At 40.7% G+C, this 25,301-nt stretch overlaps 1 protein-coding gene across 2 annotated transcripts in view; it reads right to left on the bottom strand.

Annotated features, from left to right (window-relative positions):
- Positions 1-25,301, bottom strand: part of MCF2L2 (MCF.2 cell line derived transforming sequence-like 2) — a 263,631-nt gene that overhangs the window by 55,529 nt on the left and 182,801 nt on the right. For both annotated transcript variants that reach the window (XM_053221168.1, XM_015063590.3), the window contains 2 exons: positions 9,274-9,340; positions 907-1,022 (listed from right to left, as the gene is read on the bottom strand). In XM_053221168.1, coding sequence (XP_053077143.1) covers positions 907-1,022; positions 9,274-9,340 — 183 coding nt within the window. The remainder of the gene's footprint in view (positions 1-906; positions 1,023-9,273; positions 9,341-25,301) is intronic.

The raw sequence follows: 25,301 nt of genomic DNA, 5'->3' as shown, positions 1-25,301 counted from the left end.
CTCCCTGCTATATGATAATAACATTAATAAGAACTTCTGCTGTTGCCGCTGCTACTGTTAATATCACTGAGAGCTTCAAGTAAGTCAGGCATAAGCTAAGTACTTCATAAACAATATCTCATTTAATCATCCACCAAATCTTGCAAAGTAGGGTTTCATAAATATGAAACCTGAGTTACATAGAGGTTGAATAACTTTTCCAGAGAAGGTAGCAGAAACGGGATTTCCATTTCACTTTTGTGTCTGACCAATGGACAGGAGACGTGTTTGAGAAGCAACTGTGGTTCAATTCACCAAGCAGTCTTTTCCTTTTCCATCAATTACATGTGTGATTTGGGGTTACTATATTGAGTAAAGAGAGGAAACGAGCTGCAGTAACATCTGTGAAATGAAAGGCTGGGAAGATGATTTCTAAAGTCCCTTCCTCCTCTAAGTCTCTAAAACTCAACACCCAACCAGCCCTGGGCTACAAGGACAACTTGTTTAACCAGTTAGCATTTTCCAACACCCTAGCTCCCAGCACTACCCTATGACAGTACGTATGTGGATGTGTGTCTTGCTCATCTTTGTATTCCCAATGCTGAACACAGTGCCTGACATAGTACAGGTCCACAATAAAATGCTGATGCATGAATAGATAAATAAGCAAAGGAACATACAAGAAATATTACCTCAATTCCTGACACCTGGTACATGCTCCATTGGTGCCTTTCCCCTTCTCCCTCAGAGATCTGTGGCACTTCTTCCCTCCCTCTCATCCCATCCCACCCCAACCAAATCCACGGACTCTGAACTACTTGCTTAAGCCTAGCAATGTCTAAGCATGTTCATCTCCAAATTCCATCAGTCTGATTTTCATTGTTCTTCTACTTTCCATTTTTCCTGATAATATAAATTACTATATACCTGTTGTGAAATTCATAAAGTTCTCTAATATTCCCAAAGAGAAGCTCCTTGTTATTCTGAAGAACATCTGGAATCAGATGCTTCAGCCAAATAAAATCCATTGGAGTGATATATCCCTGCAGAGGTGGAAACAAGGTAGGTTTTACAGGTAGGAACATATGAGAGATGATCTGAATTAGCTACTCCAGGGACCAAAACCCTAATAATTAGGAAATATGGTGTTTAGAAAAATGCTGTTTTCCAGGCTTTGTTGCTCTTGACTCATCTTGATTGACAGTTATCTCCTGAAACCCATTCCATCAAATGCTTTCTTTTGATATTATGTCCTTCGTGTGTCCATCTTCAGAAGATGGTTAAATGGCAATGATAATAAAACGGCAATTTATAGAAAGAAAAAAATGTATTTTTAAAATGTTTATGTTATACAGTCAAGTGTGAAAGCCAAAGACTTACCCATCATTTTACAACCAAACACAATTACTATTGTTTTATTATATTTCCTTCATAACTTTTTAAAAGCTTATTTTATATGGTTGTAATCACAGTAATCACATGTAATTCATATTCTGTTTTTCCACATGCATTTTGGGCTAAGCTTGTAAAATTCTACATATATTGTTTTTACTTTTATAAGCATTTTCAATGTTGCTATATTTATTCAAAATAATTATTTTTTAAAATATAATTTATTGTCAAATCAGTTTCCATGCAACACCCAGTGCTCATCCCAACAAGTGCCCTCTTCAATGCCCATCGCCCACTTTCCCCTTTCCCCCACCCCCCATCAACTCTCAGTTTATTCTCCGTACTCAAGAGTCTCTAATGGTTTGCCTCCCTCTATCTCTGTGAGTTTTTCCTCCCTTCTGCTCCCCAAGGTCTTCTGTTAAGCTTCTCAAGATCCACATGAGTGAGGGGCGCCTGGGTGGCTCAGTCGGTTGAGCGGCCGACTTCGGCTCAGGTCATGATCTCGCGGTCCGTGAGTTCGGGCCCCGCGTCGGGCTCTGTGCTGACAGCTCAGAGCCTGGAGCCCGTTTCAGATTCTGTGGCTCCCTCTCTCTGACCCTCCCCCATTCATGCTCTGTCTCTCTCTGTCTCAAAAATAAATAAACATTAAAAAAAAATTAAAAAAAAAAAAAGATCCACATGAGTGAAAACATATGGTACCTGTCTTTCTCTGGCTGACTTATTTCACTTAGCATAATACCCTCCAGTTCCATCTACGTTGCTGCAAATGGCCAGATTTCATTCTTTCTCATTGTCAAGTAGTATTCCATTGTATATATAAATCACATCTTCTTTATCCATTCATCAGTTAATGGACATTTAGGCTCTTTCCACAATTTGGCTATTGTTGAAAGTGCTGCTATAAACATTGGGGTACAAGTGCCCCTATGCATCAGCACTCCTGTATCCCTTGGGTAAATTCCTACCAGTGCTATTGCTGGGTCATAGGGTAGTTCTATTTTTAATTTTTTGAGGAACCTCCACACTGTTTTCCAGAGTGACTGCACTAGTTTGCATTCCTACCAACAGTGCAAGAGGGTTCCCATTTCTCCACATCCTCGCCAGCATCTATAGTCTTGTGATTTGTTAATTTTAGCCACTCTGACTGGTGTGAGGTGGTATCTCAGTGTGGTTTTGATTTGTATTTCCCTGATGATGAGTGTCATTGACCATCTTTTCATGTGTCGGCCATCTGGATGTCTTCTTTGGAAAACTGTCGCTTCATGTCTTCTGCCCATTTCTTCACTGTATTATTTGTTTTTCTGGGTGTTTTGTTTGGTAAGTTCTTTATAGATTTTGGATGCTAACCCTTTATCTGATATGTCATTTACAAATATCTTTTCCCATTCCACCAGTTGCCTTTTAGTTTTGTTGTTTTCAGTGCAGAAGCTTTTTATCTTGAGATCCCAATAGTTCACTTTTGCTTTTAATTACATTGCCTTTGGAGACGTGTTGAGCAAGAAATTGCTGTGGCGTAGGTCAAACAGGAACTTTTTCCTGTTTTCTCCTCTAGAGCTTTGATGGTTTCCTGTCTCACATTCAGGTCTTTCATCCATTTTGGGTTTATTTTTGTGTATGGTGTAGCAAAGGGATCTAGTTTCATTCTTCTGCACGTTGCTTTCCCGTTCTCCCAGCACCATTTGCTAAAGAGACTGTCTTTTTTCCATTGGATACTATTTCTAGCTTTGTCAAAGATTAGTTGGCCATACATTTGTGGGTCCAATTCTGGGTCGTCTATTCTATTTCATTGGTCCATGTGTCTGTTTTGGGGCCAATACCATACTGTCTTGATGATTACACCTTTGTAGTAGAGGCTAAATTGTGGGATTGTGATGCCTCCCACTTTGGTTTTCTTTTTCAACATTACTTTGGTTATTCTGGGTCTTTTGTGGTTCCTTACAAATTTTAGGATTGTTTGTTCTAGCTTTGAGACGAATGCTAGTGCAATTTTAATTGGGATTGCATTGAATGTGTAGATTGTTTTGGGTAGTATTGACATTTTAACAATATTTATTCCTCCAATCCATGAGCATGGAATGTTTTTCCATTTCTTTGTATCTTCTTCAATTTCTTTCATAAGTGTTCTATAGTTTTCAGCATACAGATCTTTTACATCTTTGGTTAGGTTTATTCCTAGGTATTTTATGATTCTTGGTGCAATTGTGAATGGGATCAGTTTCTTTAGTTGTCTTTCTGTTGCTTCATTATTAGTGTATAAGAATGCAACTGATTTCTGTACATTAAATTTGTATCCTGTGACTTTGCTGAATTCATGTATCAGTTCTAGCAGACTTTTGGTGGAGTCTATTGGATTTTCCATATAATATCATGTCATCTGCAAAAAGTGAAAGCTTGACTTCATCTTTGCCAATTTTGATGCTTTTGATTTCCTTTTGTTGTCTGATTGCTGATGCTAGAACTTCCAACACTATGTTAAACAACAGCAGTGAGAGTGGACATCCCTGTCGTGTTCCTGATCTCAGGGGGAAAGCTCTCAGTTTTTCCCCATTGAAGATGATATTATCTGTGGGCTTTTCATAAATGGCTTTTATGATGTTTAAGTATGTTCCTTCTAGCCCGACTTTCTTAAAGGTTTTTATTAAGAAAGGATGCTGTATTTTGTCAAATGCTTTTTCTGCATCTATTGACAAGATCATTTGGTTCTTAGCCTTCCTTTTATTAATGTGATGTATCACATTGATTGATTTGTGAATATTGAACAAGTCCTGCAGCCCAGGAATGAATCCCACTTGATCGTGGTGGATAATTCTTTTTATGCTGTTGAATTCAATTTGCTAGTATCTTGTTGAGAATTTTTGCATTCATAGTCATCAGGGATTTGGCCTGTAGTTCTCTTTTTTGCCTGGGTGTCTGTCTGGTTTGGGAATCAAAGTAATGCTGGCTTCATAGAATAAGTCTGGAAGTTTTCCTTCCATCTCTATTTTTTGGAACAGCTTGAGAAGGATCGGTATTAACTCTGCTTTAAATGTCTGGTAGAATTCCCCAGGGAAGCCATCTGGTCCAGGACTCTCATTTGTTGGGAGATTTTTGATAACTGATTCAATTTCTACACTAGTTATGGGTCTGTTCAAATTTCCTATCTCTTCCCATTTGAGTTTTGGTAGTGTGTGGATGTCTAGGAATTTGTCCATTTCTTCCAGGTTGTCCAATTTGCTGGCATATAATTTTTCATAGTATTCCCTGCTAATTGCTTGTATTTCTGAGTGATTGGTTGTGATAAATCCATTTTCATTCATGATTGTATCTATTTGGGTCCTGTCTCTTTTCTTTTTGAGAAGCCTGGCTAGAAGTTTATCAATTTTGTTTATTTTTTCAAAAAAACAACTCTTAGTTTCATTGATCTGTTCTACTTTTTTTTTTTTTTTTTGGATTCTATATTGTTTATTTCTGCTCTGATCTTTATTATTTCTCTTCTTCTGCTGGGCTTGGGGTGTCTTTGCTGTTCTGCTTCTAGTTCCTTTATGTGTGCTGTTAGATTTCGTATTTGGGATTTTTCTTGTTTCTTGAAATAGGCCTGGATTGCAATGAATTTTACTCTTAGGACTGACTTTGCTGCTTTCCAACGGGTTTGGATTGTGGTGTTTTCATTTTCCTTTGTTTCCATATATTTTTTAATATCTTCTCTAATTGTCTGGTTGACCCATTTGTTCTTAGTAGGCTTTTCTTTAACCTCCATGCTTCTGGAGGTTTTCCAGACTTTTTCCTGTGGTTGATTTCAAGTTTCATAGCAGTGTGATCTGAAAGTGTGTATGGTATGGCCTCAATTCTTTTATATTTATTGAGGGCTGTTTTGTGACTCAGTATGTGATCTATCTTGGAGAACGTTCCATGTGCACTCAAGAAGAAAGTAAATTCTGCTGTTTCAGGATTTACTGAAGCATAGTTCTAAATGTATCTGTCAAGTCCATCTGGTCCAGTGTATCATTCAGGGCCATAGTTTCTTTAATGACTTTGTGTCTAGATGATCTGTCATTGTTGTAAGTGGAGTATTAAAGTCCCCTGTAATTACCACATTCTTACCATTAAGACTGCTTATGTTTGAGATTAATTGTTTTATATATTTAGGTGCTTCTGAATTCGGTGCATAAATTCATAATCGTTAGCTCTTCCTGATGGATAGACTCTGTAATTATTATATAATGTCCTTCTTCATCTCTTGTTACAACCTTTAGTTTAAAGTCTAGTTTGTCTGAAATAAGTATGGCTACTCCAGCTTTCTTTTGACTTCCAGTAGCATGATAGATAGCTCTCCATCCCCTCACTTTCAATCTGAAGGTGTTCTCAGGTCTAAAATGGGTTTCTTTTAGACAGCAAATAGATGGATCTTGTCTTTTTATCCATTCTGATACCCTATGTCTTTTGATTAGAACGTTTAGTCCATTTACATTCAGTGTTATTATTGAAAGATATGGGTTTGGAGTCATTGTGATGTCTGTAGGTTTCATGCTTGTAGTGATGTCTCTGGTACTTTGTGGTCCTTGCAACATTTCACTCACAGAATCCCCCTTAGGATCTCTTGTAGAGGTGGTTTAGTGGTGATGAATTCCTTCAGTTTTTGTTTGTTTGGGAAGACCTTTATCTCTCCTTCTATTCTGAATGACAGACTTGCTGGATAAAGGATTCTCAGCTGCATATTTTTTCTGTTCATCACATTGAAGATTTCCTGCCATTCCTTTCTGGACTGCCAAGTTTCAGTAGATAGGTCTGCTACTACCCTTACGTGTCTACCTTTGTATGTTAAGTCCTGTTTATCTCTAGCTGCTTTGAGAATTCTCTCTGTATTCTTGTATTTTGCCAGTTTCACTATGATACGTCATGCAGAAGATTGATTCAAGTTATGTCTGAAGGGAGTTCTCTGTGCCTCTTGCATTTCAATGTCTGTTTCCTTCCCCAGATTGGGGAAGTTGTCAGCTATGATTTGTTCAAGTACACCTTCAGCCCCTTCCTCTCTCTCTTCTTCTTCTTCTGGAATTCCTATGATACAGATATTGTTCCATTTGATTGCATCACTTAGTTCCCTAATTCTCCCCTCACGATCCTGGATTTTTTAAACTCTCTTTTTCTCAGTTTCCTCTTTTTCCATAATTTTATCTTCTAATTCACCTATTCTCCCCTCTGCCTCTTCAATCTATGCTGTGGCCACCTCCATTTTATCTTGCTTCTCACTTATAGCATTTTTAAATTCATCATGACTATTTTTTAGTTCCTTGATCTCTGCAGCAATAGATTCTCTGCTGTCTTCTATGCCTTTTTGAATCCCAGCAATTAATTTTATGACTATTATCCTAAATTCTTGTTCAGTTATATTGCTTATATCTGATTTGATCAATTCTTTAGCTGTCACTTCTTCCTGGAATTTCTTTTAAGGAGAATTCTTCCATGTCATCAGTTTGGCTAATTTTCTGTCCCTTATGAGTTTTAAAAGCTTGTTACATGCTCTGCACCTGTGAGCGCTGCTATATTAAAGGGGGGTCATACACCATACAGGGTCTGGCCCTTCAGGAGGTGTTTTTTGGAGGGTGTTACTTGCTCTCCGTTATTGTGACTTTGGTTATTTTATTTCCCTACTTGTAGTGATGTTTTGGACCCTCCACCAGGTGTGCTTTGATTTGTTCCTTGAAGTAGCCCTGGAAAGGAAAACAAACAAACAGCAAACAAAAACACACAAACACACAGACAAATAAAACAAACAAACAATCCAAAAGCAAAAAACCAAAAACACCAACTATAAGCAAAGAATAGGGTGGAGGCGGTGCTGATGGAAGAGCACATACAAAGGGAGAAATGACAGGGGTGGGGAAAAAGAAAAAATAAACACTGACCAGGCAGAGAGACTAAATGGCTTAATCCAGAGAGAAAGGAAAATAAAGAAGGAGGGGGGGGGGGGGGAAGAAACGATGATAAAGTTATCTAGACAGAGAAACTATACAGCTTGAGTATTCCAGAGAGAGAGAGAAAGGAAAGTAAAGAAGGAGGTGTAGAACATGTATCAAGAGAATGGATTAAATATGTCTGCTTAGGGGCGCCTGGGTGGCGCAGTCGGTTAAGCGTCCCACTTCAGCCAGGTCACGATCTCGCGGTCCGTGAGTTCGAGCCCCGCGTCGGGCTCTGGGCTGATGGCTCGGAGCCTGGAGCCTGTTTCCGATTCTGTGTCTCCCTCTCTCTCTGCCCCTCCCCCGTTCATGCTCTGTCTCTGTCCCAAAAATAAATAAACGTTGAAAAAAAAAATATGTCTGCTTAAACAAACCAAGAACCAGAGTAACCGGCCTAGAGGAGGAAAGAGATAAGGAGAAAAGGAAGGTAGAATGTATCTAAATAATAAGAATTGTCCTAGAATTAATCCAGGTAATGTAGAAGCACTGGTCTGGAAGAGTGATCCGTCTGGTTCCTCAGGGTCTATGCTGCTCCAGTAGACACGCACTTACCCGGCGTGGAGGGGCGTGGTTTGGTATAGGCAGGTCCCGCCTCCATGGTGAGCCCCACAGACCCATCTCTGAGGCCGGGCCTTGGTGGTGGGGAGAAAAATGGCGACTCCCCCCCCTCCCCCGTCCCCCCCCCCTCTCCTCTGACCCGGTGGACTCCGTTGGAGTCATCCTCACTGTGCCATGGGCACAGAGGGGGCAGTCTTTCTCACTCCACCAATTCCCGTGCCCCAGTGATTGGCTGGGATTTAAACTCCCACTCTATGCGCCCTGGCACTGGGGAAGCACCTCTCTATGCCATCCGATATGTGGTCCTGGCCGTTTTTGTTCCATGTTGCAGCACTCCAGGGAGGGGGTCACTTTCTCCTACTGTGGACTGTGCCCCTGACCTAGCCACCGAGCATGGGGGTGGCAGACGCAGCCAGGCTTTGTCTTGTGCTGTAGCACTTCAGGGAGGTGACCGCTTTCTCCTACTGTGACTGTGCCCCTGACCTACCACTGAACCCGGGGGTAGCTCCCCTCCTCCCCAGGTGCATGAACAGGGCAGCCAGCCCCAGTCCGAAGAAAGCCCCGCAGTTAGAGATGAGATCCCTCTGCGTCTGGGTCTGAGGTTTTTCTCTTGTCCAGATGCAGTCCTACACTTCCCCAGCCACTCTTTCGCTTCCCTTTGGCTCTTCGCAGAAGGCCCCACGCGGCCCCATTTTATCTCCTCCAGTTCGCAATCACCCACCTATAGCCTGTCAGGTTGTTCCGGTGTCTCCCTGTTAGACTCAGTCTCTTTTCCTCCCCGTCTCTCAGGGTTCAAAGTCCTTTGGCTTCAGCCCTTCTTTGTTTGAGAGATGCGGGAAGTACAGATCCCCCTACTTCTCCGCCATATTGGCCTGATCCTCCAAAATAATTATTTTGTAACTGTTGAATAATATTTCATTTAGCATAAATATCAGAATTTATTGACCACCCCCTATTTTATTGGCGATTTTTTCTTCTGATATTTTATTATTAAAAAATTCTATTATAACTTTGTACACATAATCTTTTTCTCAAAATTATTTCCTTAGGAAAATAGGAAAATTCTAATTTTCACTCTCAAGCAAAAAATGCTACTTGAAACAATTCCCCTTTATTAAATTATCAAAAACATTCAAATTATCATGCTCATTGTTGACAACCATAGGGTGAACCTATTGGGCACTGCTAGAATCATATGAAGTGGCACAGTCCCTTGTAAGTTATTTGGTTAAATGGATCAATAGTCAAACGAATGTTCTTATTTCTATTGGAAAGATACTTGTGATAGTGTAAGACCTGTCCCCTCAGTGGGGATTCTAGAGACATGTGGCAACTACCTTAAGTCTCTTTGTGCAACAGAACTTCTCTAGTTTGAATACATGCTTAATGTCTACTACCCCAATCTACTTACATCAATTATGCTCTTAATCTCTTTTATATAAATCTCTTCGGTCTCAAGCAAGTCACGTATAATGCGTCTGGATCACAGCAGCAGGTGGGAATATGAAAGAGAAAGAGAGGGAGGGGAGAGAGGTTTTTTTAGAATTCTTAATATTCTCAACAATACAGTTCCCTTTAGTGACTTACCTATTCAGATTGCAGTACTTCATTCTATTCTATTGGACACCCAAGGACACCCAAGGACAGCATCTCACAAAACCACACTCTAATCACACTGGCATAAGAAGAAAAAACAAGGCTAGAGGACTGTAAATCCACTTGTATAGCCAATGAATGACCTGTCTTCTGGTGAGCCATCATGTGGAGGTCAAGAAGGCAGAGATTGTGGAGTCAGAAATGCCAGGTTTGGATCCTTGGTCAGGAAAGCCTACCTGACCTCTACACTGTATGTGTGATTTCCAAGATTTTCTCTGTAGCTTTCTGCTGTTTCATTGCTCAGATCAAGGTCTTTGACCCACATGGGTGGACTTTGTTGTGCATGGGGTTAGATGGATTCCAGTTATGCTCTCTTTCTCTGGCATCTAACGTTTCAGTAGCATTGGTTTCCTCAGCCAACAGACATGACCTCTGTCTGCTTCCCTTGAGGAAAGCAGGTGGGGGTTGTGGTGGGCAGAATGCTCATCCCAGTTTCCTGACTCTGTGTGTACACACACCACCTCCCAGTTAATTAACTGAACACTAATTTAGGTGCTGCTGTCAAGGGACTTTGCCATTCTGTTTTGTTCCAAATCAGTTAACCTTGAGATAGGTAGATTACCTGGCTGGGCTTTTCTAGTCTCATGAACTCATCAGATCTGGGTCTGGAAGTCAGAAAGACTAGAAGAATGAGAAAGATATAACACAAGGGAGGCTGTCCTTGGCTGGCTTTGGAGATGGAAGAGGCCATGTGGTAAGGAACATAGGCGGCCTCTAGGAGCTGAGAGTGGCCCCTAGTTAATAACCAGTGAGGAAACTGGGACTTGGGTCCCTCAGTTACAAGAAACTGAATTCTGCCACAACCACATCAACTTAGAAGAGGAAACTGTGCACAGCTGACTAACTGTTTTAGCTCTGTGGGACCTGAGCAAAAAGCCAGTCATGCTGTGCCTGACCTCTTGGCCCCGGAAACTGTGAGCTGCTAAGTTTGTGGTCATTTTTTATGCAGCAATAGAAAACTAATAGAAGACTGAGGCCAGTCCCCACATCTATCTCCAGAGAGACTGTTCTCTTTCTCTTCTCAGACGCTTTCTTTTTTCGGTTTTCTTTCAGGCCTCCAAGTGAGTTAGTGTTTGTACAGGTGATCATGTGTACCATATATACATTTGATCATGTGATCATGTGTACAATATATACATTTATGGTTTCCTGTGAACTGTTGGTAGGTTAATCTATTAAAAGGTAGCCTATCGGGGCACCTGGGTGGCTCAGTCGGTTAAGCGTCCGACTTCAGCTCAGGTCACGATCTCACGGTCCGTGAGTTCGAGCCCCGCGTCGGGCTCTGGGCTGATGGCTCAGAGCCTGGAGCCTGCTTCCGATTCTGTGTCTCCCACTCTCTCTGCCCCTCCCCCATTCATGCTCTGTCTCTCTCTGTCTCAAAAATAAAAACGTTAAAAAAAAAATAAAAAAAAATAAAAGGTAGCCTATCCCAGTTAATATCTCTGACATTAGCCATAGCAACATTTTTCTAAATGTGTCTCCTGAGGCAAGGAAAATAAAAGCAAAAATAAACCACTGGGACTATATCAAAATAAAAACCTTCTGCATAGCAAAAAAAACAATCAACAGAACTAAAAGGCAACCTACTGAATGGGAGAAGATATTTGCAAATGACATATCCTACAAAGGGTTAGTATCTAAAATACATAAAGAACTTATACAACTCAACACAAAAAACACAAATAATCCAATTAAAAATGGGCAGAAGACATGAACAAACATTCCTCCAAAGAAGGCATACAGATGGAAAACAGACACATGGAAAGATGCTCAACATCACTCATCGATAATCAGGGAAATACAAATCAAAAGTACAATAAGGTATCACATCACCTCACACCTGCCAGAATGGCTAAAATAAAAAAGACAAGAAACAAGTGTTGGTGAAGATGTGAAGAAAAAGGAGCCCTTGTGCACTGTTGATAGAAATGCAAACTAGTGCAGCCACTGTGAAAACCAGTGTGGAGTTTCCTCAAAAAATTAAAAATAGAACTACCATGTGATCCAGTAATCCCACTACTGGGTATTTACCTAAAGAATATGAAAACACTAATTCAAAAATATATGCACCCCTATGTTATAGCAGCATTATTTACAATAACCAAATTATGGAAGCAGCCCAAGTGTCCATTGATAGATGGATATATACACAATGGAATATTACTCAGCCATAACAAAGAATGAAATCTTGCCATTTGCAACAACGTGGATGGATCTAGAGTTATAATGCTGAGTGAAACAAGTCAGTCAGAGAAAGACAAATGCCATATGATCTCACTCATATGTAGAATTTAAGAAACAAAACAAATGAACAAAGAGAAAAAAAAGACAAACCAAAAAACAGACCCTTAACTATAGAGAATAAACTGATGCTTACCAGAGGGGAGGTCTTGGGGGAAATAGGTGGACTAGATGAAGAGTACACTTATCATGATGAGAACTGAGTAATGTATAGAATTGTCAAATCACTGTATTATACATATGAAACTATTATAACACTGTATGTCAACTACTCTGGAATTAAAATATAAATAAATAAACAAACAAATAAATAAATAAACAAATAAAGCTGAACCCAAAAAATCCACAATAAATTAGAAAAATAAATAAATAAATGGTAGTCTATCCTAGTAAAGGGCTTCTTTTTCTCTCATATAATGGATGTGGTGAGGGACAAATAATCAAAGGACACACAATTTACACAAATATCAAAATGACTATTAGTCTTATAAAAAAATGTTCAATGCACACTAATCCAACAAAGGCATAGTAAAAAGAAATAACAATATTCAACTACTAGAACAGTAGAAATTTCAAATCTCAAAGGGAGACTGATAGATAAGAATGTGGAAACACTCTCAGAGAATATTGACAGAAGTGCAACTGTGTGCAAGATGACCTGGAAATATCTCATCAAAATTTAAAACACGTGCTCCTTGATTCAGTAATTTCATTCCCACTAATGTCCATTATTTGTAATTATTTGCACTTCCACAACAACCAGATATAAATTGGAAATTATTTATATGTTCATCAGTAAATTATGGTACAGATATATAATGAAATGGCATGCAGGTTTAAAAAAAGAATGAAGCTGACTGAGTCATGCTGGTATGACACAGTCCTGGTATATTAAGTGAACTTAAAAAAACATAAGATGAAGAACAATATACATGGTATTACTATGTAAAAGTGAGTGCGTATACATACATATATATATGTATATATAATTGTACATGCTTAGAAAACTCATGCAAAGAGGGGCGCCTGGGTAGCTCAGTCAGTTAAGCATCTGAGTCTTGATTTTGGCTCAGGTGATGATCTTAAGCTGAAAGCACGGAGCCTGCCTGGGATTCTCTCTCTCCCTCTCTCTCTCTGCCTCTTCTCCGCTCTCTCTGTCTCTCAAAATAAATAAACTTTAAAAAAGAAGAAAATTCATGCAAAGAAACTTAAGACATTGTTAATAGTGATTGCTTTTGGAGAGTTGTACTGAAGGCTAGAAAACAGGGAAGGAATTTTTTTTACCTTTTACTCTACACCCCCCTACAAACTTTAATTGAAAATTTTTTTTACCAGTTTTATAATTAAAAAATAGTTTACATGACATTTTAAAATGAATGTTACTGGAGGTTATGACATATAAACTCCAGTAGAGAGATATAAATAAACCTGTAATTTACATGTTTTATAGCTCAACAATGATCTCTTCTTAAAATGACAACTTTTTGTATCTATTTATAAATGCTTATTATAAGACAAGACTGAAAAAGGATAGTCACTGACAGAGGACACAATTTCAAGAAGTATACAGACTTTAAGATCACACTTAGGTAACAAAGTCACTAAGAGGTTCTTTTGCTTTTTACAGTCATCCTAAAATGACAGCAGTTGCTATGTCAGAAGGAAATACAGGTCTCAATACCAATCTATTCCATGAGCCATGACATTAAGTAGGACCACAGCAACCGTTCACAGAAACCAGAGTACAGCCAGTCTCTTAAGCCCTTATGAAGCACCGTGCTTAAACAACTTGGCAGGTCTGTTTAAGGACGTATTGACAATTAAATGAAGTCAGAAGGCAGATAACACTAGGTGGAGGGCAGAAATCAATTTTAACTACCCAACAGTTCCATAAGAACTCAGAGACTCTTAGGAGTTTTGGGGAACCTGACACAAGAAAATATTCACAACTCAGAAGAAAAAAAATTGCTTATCAGGTCATGTCCCAGTTTATAGTTTGGAAACAGTCTAGAGATCTCATCCAGTAGCTTCATTTTACTTGTTGGAGTGCAATGGATAAAACCAGAGTGATAGGAAGTCCCCTGAACACCATAAGCCCAGATTTCAGTTCAGATCTTGTTTTAAATAGCCTTCAACATCACTGTTAAGCCATTCTTTTTTTCTCTCCTTTGTTTTTTTTTAATAACTTTCTAAAATGGGAGAAAATTTATGATTCTTGTTGATGATTGCCTGCTTTATTATTCCAAAGCACATAACTTTGTAGAAAAGACTCTCAAGGATTTAACATCTCAAGTCATCAAGTATATATAATGTAGATGAAGAACAGAAAACATTGAAGGTACTCAAGTAATAAAAAACCTTTAAACACCTAGAGCAATTTATGTCCTGATGGATATCTATCCAGGGATGGAGCACTGTAATTAGGGCACCAAATGGAGTTGAGCATGCCAGATCAGCTTGCAGTAATGTAATCTATACTAGTGTATATTCTGGCACTTTGTTTCACATTTAAAAGTGGATCTCCCTCCATCCCTGACCTCTATGTCATTAAGGAAGAAAAGGAGGGATAATGTGTTTTAAGGGACTGTTTCCCCTCTGAAGCCATATTTCAAGCTAGCATAAAAACAGAGCTTTGGATATCTGTTTCCATTCTGTATGACACCTCATGTTTTTTTCAGATGACACTGTAACCAAGGGGCAAGAATGGAACCTTTTTATTTTTATTTTTTTAAATTTTAAAAATTTTTTTTCAATATATGAAATTTATTGTCAAATTGGTTTCCATACAACACCCAGTGCTCATCCCAAAAGGTGCCCTCCTCAATACCCATCACCCACCCTCCCCTCCCTCCCACCCCCCATCAACCCTCAGTTTGTTCTCAGTTTTTAACAGTCTCTTATGCTTTGGCTCTCTCCCACTCTAACCTCTTTTTTTTTTTTTCCTTCCCCTCCCCATGGGTTTCTGTTAAGTTTCTCAAGATCCACATAAGAGTGAAACCATATGGTATCTGTCTTTCTCTGTATGGCTTATTTCACTTAGCATCACACTCTCCAGTTCCATCCACGTTGCTACAAAAGGCCATATTTCATTCTTTCTCATTGCCACGTAGTATTCCATTGTGTATACAAACCACAATTTCTTTATCCATTCATCAGTTGATGGACATTTAGGCTCTTAAGAATGGAACCTTTTTAAAAAACTGAATGCGGGGGCATCTGGGTGGCTCAGCTGGTTAAGCATCTGACTTTGGCTCAGGTCATGATCTCATGGTTCGTGGGTTCAAGCCCCACATCAGGCTCTGTGCTGAACAGCTCAGAGCCTGGAGCCTTCTTTGGATTCTGTGTCTCCCCCTCTCTCTGCCCCTCCCCGACTCATTCTCTCTCTCTCTTCTCTCTCTCTCTCAAAAATAAATAAACACTAAAAAAATTTTTAAAAGCTCAATGCAACCCTATTTTGTAAGCTAGATCATTAAAGTACATAAATGTTATTAGGATTTCCTGATAAGTTTCTTCTTTGTCCATGCATCCTAATCTTGTTTCCCCCCCCTTTTTAAACTATTTTTTAAGTTTTATTTTTATTTATTTTGAGATAGAGAACACATGCAAGGGAGGGGCAGAGAGAGAATCCCAAGCAGGCTCTGCACTGATAGTACAGAGCCTGACACAGGACTCAAACTCACAAACAATGAGATCATGACCTGAGCCAAACTCAGGTGCTTAACCGACTGAGCCACCCAGGTGCCCTTGTTTCCCTTTTTTAACCATTGCCTTTCATTTCCCACCTCCCCATTTCCCATATCTCCAATAGAATAGCATCCTTTTGGAAACCAACCTGTCAGAAATATATTTTTGCTCATTAATTGTCAACACAATTCGCCATCAAGAGTTTTTATTTACTCCTGGTATGATAGCTAACAATGCACATGTCAGAAAGAGTTATAGATTTTCACATTTTAAAAGTTAGTTTTCATTTAAAACCCTTTTTGCCAAGTTGAAAGGAATGTTCTTTTTTTTTCTTCATTTTTTTAATTTTAGAGAGAGAGAGCATGAGAGCTGGGGAGGAGGAACAGAGGAAGAGAAGGAGAGAGAGAGAGAGAGAGAGAGAGAGAATCCCAAGCAGCTCCATGCTCAGTGTGGAGCCTGATTCAGGGCTCGATCTCATGACCTTGGGATCACGACCTGAGCTGAAATCAAGAGTCAGACACTCAACCGACTGAGCCACCTGGGCAACTCTGAAAGGACTGTTCCTATCCTTCTCAAACTCTACAGCATCTGACATAATGGATACTCACCTTCTTAAACCTTTTTCTTCCTTTGGTTTCTCTTATTTACTCTTCATTCACCACCTACCTCTCTGTCTCTTCTCTATTCCCTGCTTGCTTCATCTTCCTCCTCCTGTCTAATGTTGCTGCTCCCAAAGGTCTAAACTCAGGTTCCTAGGGCTTCCTTCCTCTTCTCTCATGCTACTGACCCCATGTCATTATCTTCCTCCCAGACCTGTGGTTATGCTCAAGCCCATGTTGCCAATAGTTTACACGCTTCTCCCCTGGATGTCTCCCAGACACCTCAATCACCTGAAGCTGAAGCAGAACTCATTAGACAGAAGCAGCATGTATATCAGTGGAACTGACATTTAGTAGGGTCCCTGGAACACAGTTGTCATTTCAAACTGCTCCCTACCATTATTGCTTATATACTCAATCTGTTGCCAAGCCTCATCATTTCATCTTTCAATATGCTTCTTGGAGTCACTGCTTATTCTCCATTTCTGCTGTGGCCAGTACAAAGCAAGCTCTCCCTTCCTCTCACTTCAAATACTTTGGTGTACTTCTGGAAGTTCCCCTTGCCTCTGAGGTCTCCCCCTCTTCAGTCTATTTTGCAGACCACTAGTCTGTGCCTTTCATAAAGCTCCATTTTCTTCATGCCACCATTCCCCCTCTTCAAAAACTTAAAATCCCTTCCAATCGCCCACAATTGCCAGTGTTCCTTCCAGTATTTCAAGACTCCATTCACGTGGTAAGAATCTACTTAGGGAGCTTGTTCTAAAGGTAAATCCAGACCTACAAATCCAGAATGGGGAGTAATGGGTGGGAGCTATAGGGGGAATCTGTAATTTGCACAAACGTCCCAGACAATCTAATGCAAATGTTTTGCTATTCAAATAAGTAACACTGATCTGACCCACTCCTTTTAGCCACCTCCTCCCCCCACCATTAGTTAGGCCAGTGTTATTACTTTACATTCCCTTTCAAATTCCAGTCATTCTTTTTTTTAAGTCTTTTATTTATTTTTTTTTATTTTAGAAACAGCGCACACATGCAAAGTGGGTGGGAGAGGGAGAGGGAGGGAAAGAGACAGAGAGAGAGAGAGAGAGAGAGAGAGAGAGAGAGAGAGAGAATCTTAAGCAGGCTCCATGCTCAGCAGAGAGCCCAACACAGGGCTCGATCCCACAACCCTGGGATCATGACCCGAGCTGAAATCAAGAGTCAGACACTCAACCGCCTGAGCCACCCAGGTGCCATGTCAAATTCTAGTGATTCTTGAAAACTCAGTTCCAATCCTCCCTTTTCCATGAAAATGCTTTCTAACGGCTTCATATAAAATTGGTGCCACAGTCTTGTCCTCACTTCCCAAGCAAAAACTGTTAGATCCATTTACCAATCATTTATTAGTTCCCTACTATTAGCCAGGCACCATTATAGGCACTTGGGCTCAAGAAATGTACCATGGTCCCAGGCCTTAGTTCATAGTGTAGAGGCAGAGACAAGAAAGTCAATGACTCCAATACAGTGTGGTAAGGTATTGGATAGTCAGAGGAGTTAAGTGCAGAGGAGAGGACAAAATTAAGCCAAGGGTAGCAGGAGACACTACTACCAATTTTGAGTTGAGTGATGTTTAAGCTGAGTTTAAAAAAGAAAGCAAGCAAAAACTAAAAAAGAAAAAAGAAAAAAAGAAAAAAGAAAGCAAGCAAGGGAAAACGTTTGGAAGAAGTGTGTCCCAGGCTGAGGGGAACAGCATAGAGGAGAAAGCAGAGGTGAGAGATGTATGCTCAGTCAGTACTTGTAAATTCTCTGGTGGGGCTGGTCAACAGTCTAGTAGGTTCATAAAATGCAGAAACAAATATAAGCTTAAAGACCATCCAATTCATCCTTATTTTGCAGATGAAAAAACAAGAGGCCCAGAGCCACAAAGTGACTTGCTGAAGACCCACCACTTTGGTGAAGCCAATGTTCTTCACAAGATGTTTCGCTACCTCTCTTCACCTGTTTGGGGTATATCCAAAGTCCTGTTTGATTACTAAATACTAAATAAAACACAAATTTAAAATGAAACTAGCATACTGTTGTAAAAATACTGGGTTTCAGGATGTTAAATTTTTCAGTCTATTTCGATCTCAAATATAGATGGTGACCTTGAGCAAGTCACTTTCTTTCCCAGGATATCGCCCATTTCTTTATGTGTCAAAAGGCTGAATTAGATAATCTTGAGAATCCCTGCTGGCTCTCAAAGATCATTTTCTAAATATATTATCATTTCTAATAAAATGTATGATGTGGTCTTTGGCCTAATCACACCTCACTTTTCATTGCTGCAAGAAATGAAACAAAACTTGTAAAACTTTCCATTCACTCACATCCTCAAGGGGCTAAATAGCTAGTGTGTAAATGGAAAGTGCACCAGGACAGCAAGAGGAAGGCAAATCAACATGGGCTGGAGACGTCCTGGAGACGGTGAAATCTGAACTGTCCTCTGTAAGAGGTGAGGGCTTGGCCAGGAAGACAGAGGGCTGTTCCAGGAAGAAGGAAACATGAGCAGAGTCTAGGAGTTCTGGCCACATGTGGGCCTTGCGTGAACTACGCTGCTGGGGCATGGGCTGGATGGGGAGCAAGGGAGGTGTGGGGGGGGGGGGCCCAGATGGAGGAGATGGTTGTCCTGCTGGGCTACAGTGTAGACTTGATGCAGGAGCCCAGGGGAAGGTGCAGGAGATTCATTTGGCCTGCAGGGCAGACAACTCTCCAGGAACCCTTTTCATTAGCACAGAATGGGCCCTGAGGGCTCTGACTTAGGAGAGGATGTTCTTAGTTCAACATCTTTCTTCTGTTTCAATTAGGTGTTCCATATTATACAATACATTCTCAGAACTGTAAATGGTAGCAACATGGACGCTATAGACCCATATAATGACCATGTTGAAACCAATGATTTTTAAGCATTAAAAAAAAGGTCTGATGAATGCAAACACTTCCCTGGCTTCTGGAAGGCTAAAAGTTGAGAGACTCTTGCTCTGCTGCTGAGTGCCATTTGTTCTCTCTTCTTTGTATCTGTTTGTATATTTTTTCTTATGTCCATTGGAGTTGACCTCATTAATCTGATGCATTTAGAGTATACTACCTCAAATTCTTTTTGGAAGAGGATGGGGCATAAATAAATTATTATTAAAGTTCATCTGGGTGGATGCTTGTTCTTCGATATCACATAATAAATAATGACAAAGGAATTTCACACATACTGCACTTCTTAAAAGAGAGACTGATTATAAACACAATCTCATTAATGCTAATTCAAGATAACAATCCTGCATTTGTATAGTATTTTAGGGATTATAATTTTTCTAATTGTCTTTAAAATTTACCATTTAAACATGTTTTAAGTGTGCAATTCAGTAGTATTAAGTACATTCAAAATGTATATCACATTCACAGCCATCACTAGAACAGTTTCAATCATCCCAAACTGAAACTGTGTATCTATTTTTTTTTAATGTTTATTTATTTTTGAGAGAGACAGAGACAGAGACAGAGACAGAGCACAAGCAGGGGAGGGGCAGAGAGAGAGGGAGACACAGAATCCCAAGCAGGCTCCAGGCTCTGAGCTATCAGCACAGAGGCTGACATGGGGCCTGAACTCATGAACCATGAGATCATGACCTGAGCTGAAGTCAGACGCTCCACAGACTGAGCCACACAGGCACCCCAAAATTCCCGTATCTATTAAACACCAACTCTCCATTTCTCCCTCCCTCCCCCAGTCCACAGTAACCTCTATTCCATTTTCTGTCTCCAAGGGTTTTCTTATCCTGGGTACCTTGTTTAAAAATGGAATCATACAACATACAACGTTTGTCCTTCTGTGCCTGGCTTATTTCATTTAGCATAGTGTTTTAAAGTTCATCCATGTTGTAGCATTTGTCAGAATTTCATTCCTGTTTATGGCTGAATATCTTTCTTTGTTTGTATATACTACATTTTGTTTATCCTTCCATCTGTTGATGGATACTTTGGTGTTTTTCACCTTTGGCTCTTGTGAATAATGCTGCTATGAACATTGTTGTGCAACTTTCTGTTTGAGTCTCTGCTTTCAGTTCTTTTAGGTAAACACCCACAAGTGAAAATGCTGGGCCATATGACAATTCTATTTTTAACTTTTTGAAGAAAATCACATTGTTTCCCATAGCGACTATACCATTTGACATTCCCACCAGCAATGCACCAGAGCTCCAATTTCTCCATATCCTTGTCAACACTTGTTATTTTCTATTTTTTTAAGTGGCCTAATGGGTGTGAAGTAGACTTGTTTTCCTTAATGTGTGCCTTACCTTCCTTGATCCATTCAACACCTGACAAAGAGCTCCTCCAGGGTATTTGTCCTGTATTATTTATCTTTGTCCCCTTGCCTTATAAGTAGGTAAATTCTCAATAAATGTTTATTGAATGGATGAATGGTAGATTTGAGGAACAGACACCAATTCTGTGAGCAAGAGTAGGTATTAATTGCTATTCTCATTTCACAGAAGAGGAAATTGAGACTCAGAGCATTAAGTGACTTGATTGAGGTCAAATTGCTGGCTAGGTGCTGCCACTGAGGTCAAGTTCAGGCCCTCTAGCTCTAAAACCAGTAACGGGGAACTGATATGCCAAGGGTGAATGTCAGTCCACTAAAATAGTACCCAATATTCTGACTCTGCAGCATAGCTCCATAAATGACAGGGCCCATACAGTGAGGACACAGGTAAGCAGGTTAGAGAAAAAGGGTTGGCTCAGGCCATCATCTGTTAATGTGTGAGATTCAAGAAATCTCAGAGCCATGGTGCATAGGCACACCTGCTATCCAAACATAACAAGACATCTTGTGGGAGATTTCTGGTACACGAAGGAGATTCCTGGAACGCTGTTGGTAGGAAACCATGATTATTTCATGGGAAAGGGTAGTGCTGGTACTAATTTCAATAGGAATATCCACGGAACTCAATAATTTTCAGTAAAGACAAAAACTGAGACCGCTAATGAGCTTCTACCTCATGCAAAGTCTATTGCAAAAGAGATTCCCAAAGGTAAAATACATGTGTATAAAATAAATCAAAAAGTTAAAAAAAAATGAGAAAAGACACACTGCTTTCTCCGCCTTATGTACCTCTTTTGCAGAACTATCCTTATCTGTTTCTCCCTAGCAGATATCCCATTATTCTTTCAATCCCTTTCCTCTAAAGAGGGTTTATTTGTTTGTTTACTTATTTTTTAAAGTTTATTTATTTATTTTTGAGAGAGAGAGAGAGAGAAAACCTGAGTGGGAGAGGGGCAGAAAGAGAGAGAGAAAGAGAATCTCAAGCAGGTGCATTGTGGAGCCCAGTGCAGGTGTTGACCCACAAACCATGAGATCATGACCTGAGCCGAAATTGGATGCTTAACTGACTGAGCCACCCAGGCGCCCCTATGTATGTATGTATATATGTATTTATTTATTTGATATGATAGAAACATATCTCTCAGAGATATTGCTCTCTCTTTCCAGTATTCCTTAGCCTTATATCTGCAGGGTCAAATATGTGTTGATATTGGGCTTTATGACCTTATGCCATCAGACTAACCAAGACTAACTCATGAAATGTATGTTTTATGTTTTTAATGATTTATCAAGGACTTTAGAACTGGCCTTTTGGAAGTGCTGTTATAAGAAAAATCTCAGTATAAGAAAACCATTTCTAACTCTTAATTAATGGGCCACTTATTTTAAGTAATACTCAATAAAATTCTCAGGAAGGCCTGTAACTGTCTTTTAGAATTGGTTTGAGTGGGATTTGATCCCCATATGTTCCATAAATCAGGTAATGAGCACTTAGTAATTATTAACTATTAAGAAAAGAGAAATAGAGAATTATGTTTTAATTGTCCCTTAAATATCAGCACATCCAAACTTAATTAAGTACAAAATTTCTAACACAAATGACTGCATCTGGGCCAGGCATGTAGCCCCCATATTGTAGCCAATAACTATTTTCTGAACATTTCCCATGCTCTGTATTTTTCCTCTTTTCCTCTGTACCACCCCATCACAGGACCCAAGTCATTTTGCTCACCTTAGATAGCTCTGGCAAGGCTGGTGAGTTGTCTTTTAAAATATAAGTGATAACCAGACAGCATTCAAGATCGTCCCTCCACAAATGTCACTCATTCACTCAATTTGGATATGCCCTCCTGAGTAGGAGGAGGAGGTGGAGTGAGAGGCAGCCCCTTGGAACTTGCACAGAACCCCATAGGGCCCTGGGAGTGTGGAGCAGGTGTCAGATCTGCAGGTGGGGAGGGGAGAAGGAATGCTGAGCGATCCACTGTCAGGGAGTGGTACTGAGTCACTGTCACAGGGGCTGTCTGAGCATTGGCAGCATGGAGGCAAAACCTGTGCCAACCTCACTCCCACCCCCAATCCTCTCCCCGAATCCTTCCCCCAGTGAGGCTCACCCTATCAGCTCTACTGGGCCAAGGAAGGGCCCAGAGAGCAGGGCCTGCCTCCAAGACTGTCCCCATCCCTGTGAGGCCCCTAATGAGAGGTAGATGAGCACATGAGAGATGCCCTTGTGCATTGATGTGGAAGGAGATGATCACTAGGGTCAGGGGGTGGGGGAGACTTCCCCAGTGCAGAGGAGGAGAGAAAGGAACAAGATGGATTCTGAGAATGGCCTGGGGATGAGAACTGCTGTGTGCCATCAGTTCCCTGCATCTTCCAGTTCTGGGTGTACCTACAATGGTTTCATCCGCCCGCCAAGGTCCTGGAACTGAGGGAGAATGCTGAATGGTGCCAAACACAGGGGCAGAGGCAAGAGCTTTAGGAAAGGCGCTAGAGTGCCTCCAGTGTCTGTGTTGAGCCTCGATGGCATCTCGGGAGCAGTACACCAGGGCCATTGTGTTGCTTCATCTTCTTGGAATGAAAGTTTGAACACTTGAAGAGTGTGGGATGCTTTAAGCAAAAACTCAACTTGATTGGCAGTTAATACGTATTCGCTCTGTGCCAGGCATTGTGGGAGGTTCTGCAAGGGAACTGGAGATGAGCAAGGGAACTGTCCTCAAGAAGTCTGAGGACTAAGAGTAGGGAAAACAGATCCACAATTTCTACAGAGACAAAATGCCATGGACTGTTATTAACATGTCACTCGGACTGTTATTAACATGTCACTCATTAGGCTGGGTCCACTGATGGGAGGGAAGAGGATTCTGGCCTTTTGGGCATTCAAGTCCCATCCATTCACCAGTTCATTAGTATGTATTTGGATATTCCATTTCACACATGCTCAGCTTAAGACTTATGTAACACATTTGAGTGGAGACATCCAAGTTCAGAGCCCAGAATCTGGACTACAAATATAAATCAGGCATTAAAGGCAACGGATGGGATCACCAAGGAGCAAGTGTTGAGAGAAACGAAACCCGGAAGGATATGTGTGGGGTGAGAGGGGTTTGGCAGGCAGTAAGGGAGGGAAAGGCAGCAAAGAGATGCTGCATTATTTTAATGGGTGATGTTGTATTAACAGAAAATGTGTTTCTGAAGACGTCAAGGAAACAAGCATTTCCTTTTAGAGAGATTATGGGATGCAGCATGAAGAGCCTCTGCTGGTTCTTTGTGGGAGAGGGGCTTTCTGCAGCCTGGGGTGGGTATGAGGATGACGGCTGTCCAGGCAGCCTGTACTGGTGGTAGGACCAATGCTCAGCACTCACATGTGATTGCTTTTGTATTAGGTCCTCACTGGACCCATCCAAGCAAGAATACTGTGGGGTGCTGACAAGTTGAGTCACTTGCCCAGATCCCGAGGTGGGCAGGGAGTGAATTCAGGACACCACCCCATCTCTCCAGCAGCTCAGGCCTTGCACAACCTGGCTGGTTTCTGAACACGCAGACTGTAGGGTGTCTGAATTCACAGGACAGTATCTGTATAGCGTTTGTGAGAAAATTTCCTGTCTAACGGAGTCCAGAAGGTACAAATTTAAGCTGAATGAGTCAAACCTGGCATATGTCCATATGCTTCAGCCGTGTTAGGCATTAAGCCAGTCAGTTATCAAATATGGTTCTGCTTTTGTGATTTCAGTTGATACTCATCTCTTCTTCCAGTCTCTTTTGCTTGTACCACGCCCCAGGTTCTCTTGAACGCAGGTCTCAGCCTTCCCTACACGTGACCAATGATAATGCCCTGCCACCCTATCCGCTGGTCCTCTCTCTGACATCTGCTTCCCCTCTGCACTATCTCTGCCCTATCTTGCCCCTTAACATGCAGGGGCGCCTGAGTGGCTCAGGCAGTTAAGTGTTGGACTCTTGATTTCAGTTCAGTTCTGTGAGATCAAGTCTGGAGTCTGTGCTGACAGCATGGAACCTGCGTGGGATTCTCTCTCTCCCTCTTTGCCGTGCATTCTCTCTCTCTCTCTCTCTCTCTCTCAAAATAAATAAACAAAAAAATCTAACATGCAAATTGCAATTCTTCCAAGTTTACCTTCTTGATGTTACAGTACTTTTTCCAGTATTTTCCATAGTTCTCTAGTGCTCTGTAAAGCACATTTCTGAGAGAAAGATTGGAAGTCATTTATAAATCTAATCATAATGGCCTTTGTTCACAAACAGTTATTGTGGACACCGAGGACATGGTGGTGACACTGTCCTTCTTCGTGCTGGTCAAATCAGCATCACCACTATCTTTTCATTTTATTTCCAACTAATTTCAGAATTTACACACAGAATTTTCATTTATGCATTCATAAAAGAAGCATGAATACTTTGTTTTATATCATCGAGTTCATCATCCTCTTCCTCTCCCTGTGGGGTAGGATAGGGAACCAGCCTGCTGCAGGAAATCCTCCCAGATGGGCAAAGGGACCTCCCAGGCTGCTGCCCTCTTCCCTGTATGGGGGGTGGAGGGGGGTCAGGGCAGGTGTCACTCTGCTGGGCCCTATCTCTCGCCCACATCCTCTCCCCTGCCCTCACCTCAAGCCACACATCCTCTTAACAACCTTCTACTCACTTTTGAAGTCATTTATCTGTCTGGGGTGTCCATCTCTAAATAGGATAATATATATGATTTTAATATGTGTTTTTCAATGTTTGAGTCAGTTTGTATTTCAACACATGGAGCACACGTGTTGACACATATGTATAACGGCCTGGTTCCAAATGACCTGAAAGGTATTTAACGGTAATTGAATATTTGTGCATAAAGAGAACACACACATATGCCAGCTGGGGGTGGCAAGAGATTGTATGTGGAACACAGTCAGGGTTTTATTTCCC

This window comes from Acinonyx jubatus, chromosome C2, assembly GCF_027475565.1.
Source record: "Acinonyx jubatus isolate Ajub_Pintada_27869175 chromosome C2, VMU_Ajub_asm_v1.0, whole genome shotgun sequence".
In the NCBI taxonomy this organism is placed as follows: Eukaryota; Metazoa; Chordata; class Mammalia; order Carnivora; family Felidae; genus Acinonyx; species Acinonyx jubatus.
Note: the sequence above shows the minus strand (reverse complement) of the source record. Positions and strands in the feature narration are given on the sequence as shown.